At 38.8% G+C, this 15,195-nt stretch overlaps 1 protein-coding gene across 1 annotated transcript in view; it reads right to left on the bottom strand.

Annotated features, from left to right (window-relative positions):
- Positions 1 to 14,925, bottom strand: part of sema3h (sema domain, immunoglobulin domain (Ig), short basic domain, secreted, (semaphorin) 3H) — a 62,311-nt gene extending 47,386 nt beyond the window's left edge. Inside the window, exon 1 of the mRNA XM_028014460.1 lies at positions 14,399 to 14,925. Coding sequence (XP_027870261.1) covers positions 14,399 to 14,513 — 115 coding nt within the window. The 5' untranslated portion in view covers positions 14,514 to 14,925. The remainder of the gene's footprint in view (positions 1 to 14,398) is intronic.
- Between the last annotated feature and the right edge of the window lie 270 nt (positions 14,926 to 15,195).

The following is a 15,195-nucleotide window of genomic DNA, read 5'->3' as shown; positions in this document are numbered from 1 at the left end:
ATGAGATTCATCCTAGTTACTATTTGCTACTAATCCTGTTAATAATCTTGTTACTGCAAACTGTTCATTTTCTGCAAACATGATACTGTTATTGTCTCTTAAACATCATCATCAGTTTAACTCTGATATGATTATGGACACTTTGGCCCATTTGTTTACATTTTTCTAGTTGATCAATCAATTATTTTTGCTGCATTATAGCAAATGGCACAATTTTAGAAGAAAACGTTTTTACAAATTTTGAAATTCAACTTTACATGTCTAAGAAATCTAAAGAAAATTGTGGAAAAACGATGGAAAAATTTCAAAATAATGCTAAATAAAACTTTAAAAATTCTTCTTTATTTTTTTTGCTTTTCTTACATATCTTAAGCCACTTAGGATCTGGTCAAAACTTTCTACAATTTTGATCATTGTAGCCCTTAAATGCCTGTTTAATTTATGGAAAATACATAAAAATGTATTGTGTTGCATGAGCTGTGTTGCACGTAGCAATTTTTGGGAAGCTCGAAAATATTTTAAATCAGTCTTAGATTTGTAAAAGATTAGCCAAATATTGACTTTTTGCATTAGTAGTTTTTTGTAGCACCGCGTTTAAAATGTTCTACAACTTGGCGTCATTTGCTGGCAAAAGAATATCCCACTAATCTTTGTTAAGACCACAATTTATAATCCTACAGATGTTGGAAAATATATTCAGGTACAAGATGTCAGGGTTTCATCTTGGAGAAAAATAAAGCATTTCTTACAGTTTCCACCATAAAATTCACCATCATGAGGCTGTATGATGAATATTTATAATTTCAATACTCAATGTCTTTTTGTTGTTGAAGTTGATTGATTGAAGTTACACCGCCGTACTTAGCAACAGGGCAGTACAATGTATCACAAATTTATTGTAATTTAATATTTTCATGACTAATAAGGCAAAGAATTGGCTGGAATAACAATTATCTGCTGCTATGTTAAAGATTAAGAAGAGATAATGCAGAGAAAATGAATTAGCAGGTTGTTATAATAGGGAAGGCAATGGTCAGTTGTGGTCAGGGAAAGCACAATCTGTTCAAACACTTTAAAGTACACACACACACACACACACCCCATTGCAAAGCGCAGCAGGCCTTATAAGCATCAAGTTGACAGCAGGGTAGAGAAAGTTCTTGACCTCTGATCAGAGCCAATTGGCCTCTGACTCCTGTCGTCGGGAATCAAAGACGGAAAAGGTTACGGTGTAAAGGAACAGACGTCCTGCGCCATAATCCCACAAGTCTGTGCCTACATGCTAAAACCTGTGCATGAATGGTCCCTTTCTTTCAGTGGATGGCTCTGCCTGTCCACATTTGCCTCTGTAAGTGTGTTGTTTACACCGTGTTCATAGCTGTGTGTTCACATGAATGTGTGTTTTGTCAGCGGCCACGTATTTTTATCCATGGTGAACATTAGATTAAAGGCTGCTGGTCATGGGAGCACTGACGGACCTCAATGTGATTAGAGCAAATGTGCGGCGTGTGATGCAGCTAAGGACATTCCTACACTGCAGAACATTCCCTCTCTCGGAAGCACGGACAAGCAAATGCATCTGTGTGCTGTTAAACTAACAAGGCCAAATTAATAAAAAAGAAAAAAAGACTGTTAAATAGTGGAGGTAATTCTCGATGATGCATTGAAGCTTCCTAAGCAGGTGTTAAATAATATTTTTGACTCATGGATGTTTCTCCAAAACTAAATCTTTGAAACATGCAAAATCAAAACAAGAAAATGTGTCAGCCCTGAAAACTTGCATCAGTCCGATTCAGTTTTGTTAATATATTTCCATAACAAAAGGCACCCCGGGGGGGGTTGCATTAAAAGATCTGACAATTTCCTCTGAACAAGCACTTGGCAACAGTTTATCATGACATAATCACCGAGCTCGGGCTGCTTTATTCAATTTGCCACATGGTGTTTCAGTGCAAATAATCATATGCTACATAATGAAGAGACGTGAATCAATAACACTTTAATTTGATTCATTTGGCTAGAGCTGGAGTAGATATGAAAGACGAGATGAAAACATACGATAAAACATAAAGGGAACTGAACAGAAGACAACGTGAAAGTAGCTTTAAAATTAGCAAGCAGGTGTCGGCCAGCACTGCTTAAGATGCCTGAAGCATACAGTAGCTCTGCTCTGAGCTACAGCTTCACTTCTCATCTTCTTCCAAAGCCAGTGCCCTACTTGCAATTGTAAAGAGAGCTGTCAGAGAGTTTGAAGGTGTCTTCCTTTTCCCCTGCTCCACTTTTCAATTACTTTTTTTTTCTTTTCTTTTTTTTTTTTTTTTTGCTGCAGATTTGGAGGACGAATCAATGCCCAGCCAGATCCAAGTTTCAAATATTCAAACTCTGGAAAAGAAAAATATGTTTACTGGATTTTTAAAATTAAAAAAAATGAATTCTCAGAAGTACAGCACCGTCTGACACAGCAAAATCCACACTGATATTTTATACTAGATAAGCAATGCTTGTGACTAAAGATGTGTTTGTTTCCTCCAGCTGCTAAAACACCATTCCTGCAATCCTGTTTTGATTTTGTTTGTCTTTTTGAATTAAAAATATACCAAGGAATAACAAAAAAGATTGCGTTCACATTTTGTCAGACTACAAACAAAAATGTCAACGTATTTTATCGTGTGGAGAAAAACTATCACTGTAAAGACACCATGGTGAAACATGAGGAGGATAGCATAATGTTCAAAGTAATGTTCTTTATTATTTATGATTTTTGAAACTTACAGCTAGCGTGGAACACACAGTGAAAGGGTTAAAGCGATTAGAACATGTGTTAGAATGGCCCAGTCAAAGTACAGACTTAGACACAATAAGAAATTATAAAAATACTCAAAAATTGCTGTTCAGGTTCAGTGATCTGTTACAAACACATCCCAAAGGACTTGAAGCTGCAATTGCAGCAACATGTTGGTTCTGCAAAATTTTGATTTAGAAAAGCAGGTTTCCATTTGTATAAGAAATAATAAAATATGGATCTTTTCACTTCTCAATCACAGGCTACTTTGTGTCGGTCTACTATATGCAGCATAATCCCCCATAGTCTGTGGTTCAAATGTGACAAAAATAAGCTAAGTGAATACTTTTGAATGGTGTCTTATGTGTGTGGGGTTTTTTTTGTTGTTCGTTTGTTTTTTTGCAGGTTGAGGCTGACAGATAAATCTGAGCACAGCTGTTGTTGTCAAGGTGATGCATGGTGGTCATAAGATGGGAATGACGGGGAAAAATCCTTTTGGCACACAGTGTGGGGAACGTCAGTGCAGTTTTTCCATGCTGGCATAGCAAGAGCATATGAGGACAGATGTGACGTCCCGGTCTCCAGGGGCCGGAGTTTATGAATAGTTAGATTCAATTCAAATGGTTTTCATCTGAAATCTCCTTAGAATTGCAAAATATTTCAGTAGAAATAAAAAGTAGATGGGGATGAAATTAACATTTTCTCTACCTTTAGTCTCCAACTATATTATATTCCTTATTGCAAAGCCTTTTAACACACAAACACAAGCTTCCTTTACCATTAATCTGTCCAATTATTCTCCCCCAGCCTAAAGCATTGTCCATGTGAGAGCATTAAGGATCTACACATGTGTGTACCTTTGTTTCTGTGTCTTTGTGAGCATCTGTCTTTGTCAGTCTGTTTGTCTGCTCACTGAGCCCCAGGGAACTTTAGCTGTCTGGTGCAGCGTTCCCAAAGGGAGGACTTTGTTGGCTGCGCCACAAGAGGAGGGTGTCGTTGGAGGGGCAGGAGAGGGACGCGGGGGGTGAGGAAACCGGGGCACATTTCCTGTGGAAATGGGGTTATCACTTCACAATTACTGGTGCAATTACAGTGGGAGGCCTGCAGAAGCTTGGGAACAAAGCCTATAGGCACACAGATGGGCACTCAGATGGAGACATGAGCGCACATGGAATCTTGTCGAACACTCGTGTCTATAAAAAAAAAAAAAAACGTCGCACTGTTTTGTTAAGTATAAGTGCCCTCATGGTCTGTCTTTCACAGAGTGCCTGAATGTGCTGGAGAAGGTCGTCTTGGTGTCTTAACCTCCCGCTGTGACAAGAGTGGCTCAATCCATAATAGACAGTCATTGTGTTTGAGGTTACAATGTCGTTATCTATCCACTGGGACACTGTAAATTTTCCCAGATGCAGGATTAATTGTCTGCTTCACCCCTCACACGATGCCACATACATTTGGAAATCCAGCCCCTCATTACTGCTCAAGCACCCTTATTCTCTATGTGGGACCGCTTTTTCTCTGGGACTGGGACTTGTTTCTCTTTTATTTTTCTGAAAAATTAGAATCATCTATTAACCCGTCAACATCATCAGTTTTCTGATGGCTCCCGACCCCAATTTGTGCTCCACAACTTCAGCCAACGTAGAAAAATATACGCACACAAACGAGCTCTGCTTAATGCGCCGTGGTGCTCCGTTTCAGTTCAAATCCTTTAACACAGATACACACACACCAGCACAGAATTACAGCCAAGCACAGACACACCAGGTCTGGACTGCATCACCCAAAGAGCAGACCCACGTGGACAGCTTGACCTCCGACCTTTTGACGAATGAGTATTTATCATCATCAAACTGTTGGGTTTAGGTTAACGTGATGCTACATACACACAATACAGTCTGGCTATTGTTTACATTTAATCTAATTTGTTTTTTGGGGGGAGTTTATTCCTTGTTGTCTGACTTGTAGTTCAAGTCGGCCTTGAACGACTCAGAATAATGTTTTCATGCCAGGTCACATAGATGAAATATTTCAACACAATGGTATTTTCCTCATACTTAAGCTCATTTATTTGGTTTAAGAACATGAACTCCCAACTTCCTTTATAATAGTCCAAGTGAACATGTTTGTCATTTTTTTCCTTGTAGGGCAACATCTCTATTTATATTTAGAAAAAGTTATACACATGTTGATCAATTGTTAATCAAGCTGAATCTTAGCAAAATTCACTACGTTTGATGATGCAGAACATGTTTATGAAACTCAAACGTATCAGAAAATTGTTTTGGGGGTAAATTCTAGCAGCTACTTTATCGTTTACTCAGCTTAAGGCAGCAGTAGAGCCTTCTGGCTTTCCCCATGAAGCACCACGTCCCTTTGATCAAATTGTTTGACAGAAATGTGAATGCAAGTCATTCAGAGGTAAAATAGTCCCATTTGGTACTTTTACAGGTTTGGGGTTCTCACTTTTTCTGCCATGAAAAGCAGCCATCTGCTGGAGGACATTTTGTACCAACCAGATGTCAATATGGAGCCTTGGAAACGATTCATCCAGCTTTGACAAATGAACAGTTTCAGTAATTGTCTAAAATCAACCCCTATTCTACTGTAAGGAGCTGTAGCTTCAATAAGTTCCCAATAATATCACAGCACAAGGTAATTTTGAATTAATTTGGTTTGATAAGAAGCCGTCATTTCTCATGGTTCACAGAAATCAGCAGGCCAAAACAGAGCAGCGTGTAGGTCAACGTACGCAGGATATAATATAAAATCAAAATAACATTTCATATAAATATAACTAAATAGAATACATGTCAACTAAATAATTAGATTTGAGCATCTTTATGGTCATTTACATCTCTGATTAATAACCTGGACCACAAAGAGAAAATACACTGATATATAATGATTATATTGGTACAAAACTGAAGGAGGTTGGGACAAAATGGCAGCTCCAATATGGAGGTATGAATTGACCCAAAGCTTAACAAGCTTAAAGAGATCATTTCAAATTTTTTTAAGTGAAGTTATTATTAGTAAGAGTTCCCTCACCTATTGTAAAAAGATGACAATAACCATAAATAAATAAGTCCAATAAATCCTTGGAGTAGTGGAAGGCACAAAAATCGGTCATCAGTTGTTTCCACTCCTCAGAAAAATTCAAAATGAAAATGTCAATATAGTTGGATTTAAAGTGCAAGTGGATTTAACCGCCCACTATTTCACAACGTACCATTGGTGCTGTGTTTTTTCAGCCAAACAACCTCCGGTTCCCTGTGTGGAGTTACGCTGGTTGAATCTGTCAGCTGTATCAATCCTCCAGTCCTCTCTAGCTCTGCCAAGTGTAGAGTAAACTCAGACCGTCAGATGCGCAGCATCAAAGATGGCATGTTATCGGTCTCTCCAGGTCTTGTTGTTGCTTAAAAATTCTGGCAGATTCACAATCAGCTGATGAAACTGACACACCAGCTGTTAGCTTGAATTGCTTCGAGTGTTATTTTAATTTTCCAACAAACTCACATTGCTTTGACAGCTTTCTGCAACAGGTTTGGAAAGTATTATCAAAATTATCCGAGTTAAACTTTTAAAATAAATAATGGAAGCAGTTTTGGGATTAATTGCACTGATCTGATCTAAACTTGAACAAATTTTCATTCTATGTAACTGAATATGTATTGACATTTGTTTAGAATTGGTGCTTCAAATGAACTGAAATGAATTATATTGAACCAAAGAGCATGTCCAATTCATTCTATTGCGTTCCTGTGGGTAAATGAGTCGGGAATGGCTTGTTATGCTACTTTAGATTTTGATTCAGTGTGGCAATGTGTCTTTGTTCCTGCTGAACCTGATACTTTATGACTCTGTGGACGCGAGCCAATTGGTCCGGGCCGGCAACTTGCAGAAAAATCACTGCAGTGTTTCTTCCACAGAATTTGTTATTGCAGCACACGTTCCTGGAGTTTCCAAATGTCTGCTCTAAGGTAAAAAAAAAAAAAAAGAAATGTCTGCAGCTTTCAAATTGTCTCTGGCTTCTGCTTCTTGGCTGAACTTCAAAGCAATTAAAATGTAAAGTATTAGTTAGGAAAAGAGGCAATAAAATACCCCAACATTTGACAAATGGGCGCTTTCTGAAAATAGTAGCTGCCCTGTGAAGGTTAGTGGTAGTCGTGATGTCTGCAGTGATTTACAGTCGGCTTTGAGGGTCAGTTTTATGAAGAATCTATGCTTTAAAGCCAAGCTAGATGATAAAGCTCCCCTATCTGTCACTCTACATCCTCTCATTTTTAAACAGGAAAAGGAAGTCCGACTTTCAGCCTTTTGTGGCACATGTCTGATCTCTCCATCACTGACAAAGTAGAGAGGATCAGATTCTTGTGGTTTCTCTTATTTTAGTATGCAGTCATGGGAACTTCAGCACGGAAGCTATAAAAGGTTAAAAATTCTGGCGGACACTTTTCTGAAATCTCATTTCATGCTAGTGCTTCTCTAATCCATGTGATCCATCAAGCTACTTTCTGTTTTGTTATGGTTTTATTGTATTGGGTGGGGGGAAGCAGCACAACAAACTTCAATTTTCACATCAGGTCCTGCCTCCTTCAGACTGTATAGACAGCTGCTTCTCCCCTTCTGCCCCCCTCTAATAGTTCACGCTGCGAGAGCGCATCTTCAGCAGAAAAATCACCTGCTGTGAATCACATATGTGAAGAAAAACTGTGCAAAACATGCACAAGAAAGGAAAAAAACTTTAGATTCTTCTAAGCGTTCCTGTCTTTTAAGTAAAACCTAAATACCAAAAGCATGAACTAAAAATACACATTCCTGCAGACACTTTGAAATGACCCTCAGAGTATTCACTCCATCTCTGAACACACCCTCATATCCTGCGTCTCCATCTCGCTCTAATCTACAGCTAATGAGGTAAACTAATGGTCAGAGTGAGTCTGACGCTGCTGATCCCATCTGCTTCTGGTTTCTAGCAGGCCGACAAGTCAAGTGTGCCTTTGTGGATTAGAAATGCTAATGCTGCCGGGGTGAAAGGAATGTTGTGAGAAATATACGTCTGCAGGATGCTGAAGAGAGAGGCAATAAAACATATCTAGATTGTGTTACATTGGACCCTTTTTTAAATTTAGTTTTAATTCGGTCTTACTTTGCTTTAAAAGTAGCACAAGATTAAATTCCTTTGGGAATTGTAAACAGCACTTGGATTACATGAGTAAAGGTTTTTCTCAATTTTCCCAAGTTTTAAAGAAATAATGATAAACACTTAAAACTCTAAGGGAAGCAGAAAGAAATACAGTGAAGCCGGGTCAGATTGGAGTAAATTAATACTTGGGGGAAATTGGTAGAAATTTGAAGCCTGTGAAATTTTCTTTAATTACAGACCCCCGGCCAAAGATGGCTTCAGATATTAGCGTCGGAAATTGTCCCAAGGGTGAATTTACAGCATGTCCACTGCTGTCGGAGGTTGTTGCCAAAACAAGGTTTTAATTAGACCCCATTAACTGTCTCTGTCCAGAAAGGGGAGAAACCCACAAGCATTGAGTTTCTCATGAGCGTTTTCAAAGTTTTAATAACTACATAAAGTTGAGCTGCAGGGATATTTAAAGAGTGCCTCAATCTATTGCAGAAAATTAAGTTTCAGATAGTACCAGAGCAAAAAGTTTTTTCCCCTACAAACAACACTTCTAGGTGTGCAACACTTTTTATTTTTGCCTATTTGCGATGCGAGCTGCCAGTAAATCAGGACTCCTTCCAGACGACAGGGGCGTCTCCGCTCAAAAATATTCTGAAATGCAGGGTGAGGAACCAGCTGTCGTTTGACTTTAACAGTGGCAAGTGATGTTACTGTCACCACTTGGGTTCCATTAAAATTAATAACAAAGAATATCCGGAGTGTGTGCTGGATGAATGTCCCAGTGAAATCTACATTTCAGCTGCATCCCCAGCCCACAGCCTGGAAAGCACTGGCCTAGATAGGAACAGATCTGAAAGAATGTATGAATAATAGAGTATCTCTTGATTTTAATACTGCTTTGAAAGCTTTTGTGCTTTATTACTGAACTACACAGAGAAAACATAAGAGAAAGGTGAAGTTGGGGAAAGTTGAGGAGGGATATTTACGGGCACCAGGCGATGGGACCTCCCTCACACGAGGGAAATATCATCATCGAAACTGAGGACATAAATAATAAATCTTGTAACAAATACACTGCCTAGTGTTCACGCCCACTGAACTTTTTTTTTCTGTTTTCTCTTTACAACAAACTTTACTATATTTCACAGGGATTGTATGGTTTTACATAAAAAACCAAAACAAAGTAGTACATAGTACCGGAATGAGATGTGAATTTCTTTCCAGTCCACCTGAGTGAGCTAATACTTTACTGAGGCATTTTTCATCGCAGGTCTTTCTTTGTCTGTGAATATCAATTTTCAAATCTATCAACATACTTTAACTTGTATTAGACCCGGACTTTGACTAGACCATTCTAACATGTTAATAAGCTTTGAACGGAATTGCTCCCTGCCAGCTCTTTCTGTAGGCTTAGGGTTGCTGTCCTGGTGTGACAAAACTGAGACTTTAAAAGCCTTTCGTAGATTTTCTCTCAGTTTTGACCCTCTGCTTATTTAGATCTATATTCTCCATCATCTCTGATAAGCTTTACGTTGAAGAGCATCCTCACAGCATGATGCTGCCATCACCATGTGTCACCTTGGGGATGGTGTGTTCACAGTAATGTGCAGTGTTCACGTTCGCCAAACTTTAAGGCCGGTGTCCTGCAATTGTATTCCTGTACTTTAACGCATTTGAATTAATTAATAAAGTCATTAGTAGTTTTGTGTTGGTCCATCATATTAAAATCTGAATAAAATGCATTGAAAGTTTTGGTTGCAATGTGATCACATGTGGTAAATGTTAGGAAAAATATTGTGAATAGGAGATGTGCTTCAAAGCAATGTGTTTGTGCTGCTTTTTCCTGCATTTTCATGTTTACTGTGTTGGCTTGGGGCTGATTATTCTTTTTCATTCAGAAAAAACAAACATTTACACGAAAAATGAAGTTGTTTGAGAACATATGGGAAATGCAGCTAATATGTGTGTGCACCGCGTCTATCTGTAACAAAACATACACGGAAACAGAAACACCCACATGAGTAAATATGCATCTTGACAGCCGTGATTTAATGGCTAAAATACCCAAACAACCTGCATGCTAATGCCATTCCCTTGGCTTACATTAAAATGTGGATGTTTGCCCACAAAGAAACAGCAGGGGAACTTTACATAACCATTATAACTTGCAGGTAAAATCTCTATTCATACCAAAAACAACTTACATGTACTCCCAATAATCTCCTGTGACTGATAAACATAAACGTCTCCGGCAAACCAATTCGTGAAGTGAATGCTGCATGAATAAAACATGACTGAGCCTCTGTGGGAGCTAATAGATTCAAGCTGACTTAATAAAGCAGGCATAGTTTTATTTTCTGACAGTGAGGAAGGTTTTATTGCCATGAATTTAAAAGGAGGTGCCAGTGATGATGGAATATTTACAGTATATGCATTCGCCGACAAGAGGCACATATAAAACATTTGCGTCCTTTTATTTTTGCATGCATACAAACAAGTCTTAAATACACTTGCAACTGTTTAAAAGTCAAATTGTTTCTTTCCTGTGTGTGCAAGCAGTCTCTCGCGTGGACAAAAGACATGTTTCACCAAACATTTTGCATTAAACTGCCTATTTTGTCAGAGTGTATGTGTGTGAGGTAGAGATGCCATCTCTAATGGCCACCTACCAATGGCTGGGATAATCATTTTATTAGTTAGTGTGTTAGCCTACAAGTTGGATTTCATCATTAAAAGACAGGTGAAGGTGTGGTACAGGAGCTAATCAGAAAATTATTCAGGTATTTTGATCTTTTTTTTCTGTCCAATTTAATGGAGCTCTGTTTAATCTGAAGATAGTAAATCATACTAAAACCTTTTACTGAAGCATGAGCTTTCTGTTTAACCTTAGTTTTGTTTGGGTTTTCGATAGTTCCCTTCTGTCCACACAGACCTGCATCTCTGTGTAAGGCAAATATTATTTATTCAGGATTCCGTTTAGTAAAAGAACCACCACTATGCAATTTTACTGCATAGATTGATTAAATTTAAGGTAAAATCATCTTAATTATCCATGAATGGAACCTACTACTACTACTACTACTACTACTACCTACTGTGGTTCTGATTGTGCTCTAGCATGGCTAATAGCAAATTTGGGGCCTTTTCCCAGACAAAACAATAATTTTGGACATTTTATCAGCAGCACTATACTACCTGTAGATCCACCTTGTCCTTTGTGCAAGGGGAAAAGAGTGGCTTTACATGTATCCAAGCAGATGCGCTCCAGTGTCCTCATGGTACGGTACTGGATTCCTAAGACATGGTTGTGGATCTGAGTCTCAACTAATATGTTTCAACAGTTTTCTTTGCTTAGTTGTGCCAAATGATTAGTAAAAGTAGATAAAATACTTAACACTGGAACCAGCTCATGGAAATTTCACTATAATCATACCAACATTTCCCAGCTCTACATTGTTTAGTCCCACCTGGTATAGTATTAGTTTGTCTCCATTTGTCAAAATTAATCTAGAGGCAGACAAGCTACAGATTGTTAGCGCTGCTCAGTGTTTCTTAAGTGCTTTAGCACAAACGAGATGTTTGCTGTACTAAAAGAAAATAGTTTAACCTACTGACTTCCCTCATCGTTCCACGATTTTACTTTAACAGTTTCATAGTTGTTTATCTGGACTCTGCTGGTATTCAGAAGTGATACAAGCTTGGAATAGTGATCCATGCATTCAATTTAAAGCTCTTTTTAACTGAGGGTACTGAGGGTTAGTATTGCATGGTGCTGGCCTAAGAGTTGATTATGAAGCGTGAATGGAAGGTTATTAGCAGCTGATTGTTCTTACAGTTTATAAGTCTGAGCCCCCAACCCCCTCAGTCATTAAAAGAAGCATTGTTGCTGTAATCAGCTGCTTTCTCACACCACATGATTAGAGGAGGCCGAGTTTACCTTGGTTTAACTGAGGGCTCGGATGCTTCGACAATCCTTTTAATTTGTAGGAGATTCATCGTAACAAGAACTAAGAGGCCAAAATCTAAATCCTGTTTTAATTACAAGCAGATCTCTGCTTTCTCATTTCTTGCGACCGTCACGATTGTTGCTGGCAAACAACAAATCACCCTGAGTGGGTCACAGTGTTAAGCCCCACCCTGTTTGGTGAAGCTTAATGCGTCAAGACAATTCCAAGAGCATCAAATCCACCCTCTGTCACACAGACATCGTGTTGAAATCCTCCCATCCTCCAGTGAGGCAACACAATCACACTGCCGCTCCCACAAGGTTAACACATACGTTTAACTACTGACAGCTGATGCAGCACCTCAAGAAATCCATAATTTTTAAAATCCATGAAACAACAACTTTTTATTGCTGAGTCTACGCTCTGGTCCATCGTTCATCAGTGTGTGTATATTCGTTCTTTTGTAAAGTGAGTAGAGAGAAGACACATGGAAAAAACAAAACAAACGTGCTGCAGTTCTTAACCAATGAATAGCTAACATTTCATTGACTTCCTGCCATCCTTTCTCATTTATCACAAGGCTCTGTTAAATCCATTGACAAGGTTTTCCAACATCCACCACATGGATCTCACTATGGTTACCAGATCCACCCGCAGGGACAAGAAATAACTAGTTTGGTTGGGATTTGAATCTGGGATTTGTGCCATCTGACGATCACACGCACTTCCAAATCCACAGTAGGGGCTGATGCCGACAATGAGTCAATTTATGACAGGGAGTATGTTCTTGGTTGCGAAAGTTATACGGCAAAAAATATTTCAAAGATGTTGGCAAAAGACCAAGAGGAAATAAATTTAAAAGCAACAAAATGATTCCCCATTGGAAACTTGCAGCTACAATCTTGGTTTAGAAAAACTTTGTTGTTCTGATGACACACAAAAGAATCTGCAATTACAGGATAAATGTCCTTTTTGTGTGGTTTTTAATAATACTGATTGGGATGTGTCAGAAACAGATTGTTTACCAAGAAACTAGCAAACAAAAGGCAGGTAGGAAATGTGTCTGTGTCCCATGGGACATCAAGTCACCCAGCATGATGTGGAATGCTGGGTGACTTGCATTCACGTTAAGTAATTTTCTATAATCTACTGATTGTTTATATGACAAGGAAAGTGATTGTATGACTCTGAAACAGAAAATATACCAGCAAAAGGCAGCCTAAAGCTTTTAATAAGCTACATCTGGGGGTTTTATATTCATAGGGTCAATAAACACAAACAGGGATCAGAACAGAATTAAATGGAATTATGGTGTAATACTGAGTTTTTGTAAAATTAAAGTATATGCAACATTTGAGAATTGTTACTTTAATTCATAAAAATACTTGACTATAAAAATGTTCAGATATTCCATCCTATGATGCATAGCAGGGATACACAGCACCAGGATTTTTTTTTATTGAGATAAGGTTGCAAAAAACCTTGCTATAGAAATATCAAATACATTGACTCACCATTGTCCTGACACTTTTCTTTAACAATGCAGAATGTCTCTAATACTCCATAAGCTACAGCACCTCAGCAGTTAAAGATATACATCTGTTGTTGCCATTGAGGGCAGTGAAAGTCCATCAAACTGTCAAAATGTGTTGTTAATATGCAGAGTATGAATGCTTAGCAACGTCAATATAATATTTTATCCAACATTTCATCCACATGAACTGCAATTTTCACACTCATAATTTACAATGATGATTATGATTTAATAGACTGTGCAGCTCCCCATATAGGTATGAAATGGTTTGTTAACAGGTATAAAATGGATGAAGGAAAGGACAAAATGACAACTTATGGGCGTGAAATCAGGCTGTTAACTGGCAAACTGACCCAAAGCTAAAGCCACTCAGTTTGTTTATTTCACTAACTTAGCTTAGCCAAGCTGGTGCATAAATGAGCAATAAAATTATTACCAAGCCTGCAATAGTAATCAGTGAAGACAGAGAATCTAAGGTTAACCTTAAACTAGTGCATCAAAAGCTGGGTTTATTCAGCTTAACCCATTTCCTGATTCATTTTTTCCATCTACAAAATGGTTTAACTACTGTTTTAATATGAGCTTTGCTTCTCCCCAATATCAGTTTTATTTCAGTTTTCCAACAGCAATGAGAACAATCTTACAAAATACAAAATAAACCATAAAGCATGCATAAATTTTTCTCTCATTGCATCTCAAACCACTTAAAGTCATCAAGTGATTACAATTCACAAGTCTGGAGAGACCGTGAGTTGAGAGAAGAAGGTGTGGTGGTGAGGACCTCAGACACATTTTCATACTGAAACCAGACATAATAATTTAACAATGCAAAACAGAAAGAAAATCAAGAAGTGATTTCTCTACTACTAGATCAATATGTGGGTATCAACAGGAGATTAAAAACTAAAAGGATGAAAGAATAGTGAAAGTAACAAATAGTGTCTGAATACAACACAGTCACATCATACAAACTCAGAGCACATGCTTCCTCTTACCGGAGTGTGTAAACTGCAGCCTTGGTTGAGCTGCTCGCCACGCTCCCGTCAGAGCGCCTCCAAGGTGGGCCAGCAGGACCGCTGTCAGCAGCCAACACATCTTCCTCCTCATCATGCACACTGAGCAGTAACCTGGCAGATTCAGACAACTCACTCAGCTCCAGAGTCTCCTTCCCGAACCAAGTGCTGCACTCTAAAACCACTGACACACCTCGCAAAATAAAAGAAAGTTTGAATCCGTGAGGAGTTGAAGTCTCTAAGACACTAAATCCAAAACAGTCTTTTAACAGTCCAAGTGTGTTCGCCTCTCCTCCATCCAGATCCATAAAATAATTCCCTCCTTCTTCTGCGAGCGTCACCCACTCCCCGTCTGTGTGTTTGTGAGTTTACATGCGCGTGTGGGCTTCAGAGATGAAGAGGAGAATGTATTCCAAGAAAAGGCTGAGGCGTCTCTCCGCTGCCTCCTCGCAGCTTGACAGCTCTCTGCTGTTCATGTGTTGCCCCAGCTCCCCTCTGCATGTGCTTTTCTCTTTCTCTCTGTGGAAGGCGGAGAATGAAGAGATCCCAGATCTTCGTGACCACCCAGCACACACGTGCACCCCCGCGCACTCACCCCAACACACACACACAAATGTGGACGAGCTTGGCTATTCAGTGTTCTGGGAAAACCTAGTTGAAGTGGAAATGAGACAGACAAATCAGTTTTCATCATTATTCACGTCCTCCCCACTGCTTTTTTTCCCCCAACCTTTTCGCTTGTAATATTGTTTTTTCCTCAGCGTGTTGTTTATTATAAG

Source organism: Xiphophorus couchianus, chromosome 1, assembly GCF_001444195.1.
Source record: "Xiphophorus couchianus chromosome 1, X_couchianus-1.0, whole genome shotgun sequence".
NCBI classification, from domain to species: domain Eukaryota; kingdom Metazoa; phylum Chordata; class Actinopteri; order Cyprinodontiformes; family Poeciliidae; genus Xiphophorus; species Xiphophorus couchianus.
This window is presented reverse-complemented; position numbering and strand designations above follow the sequence as displayed.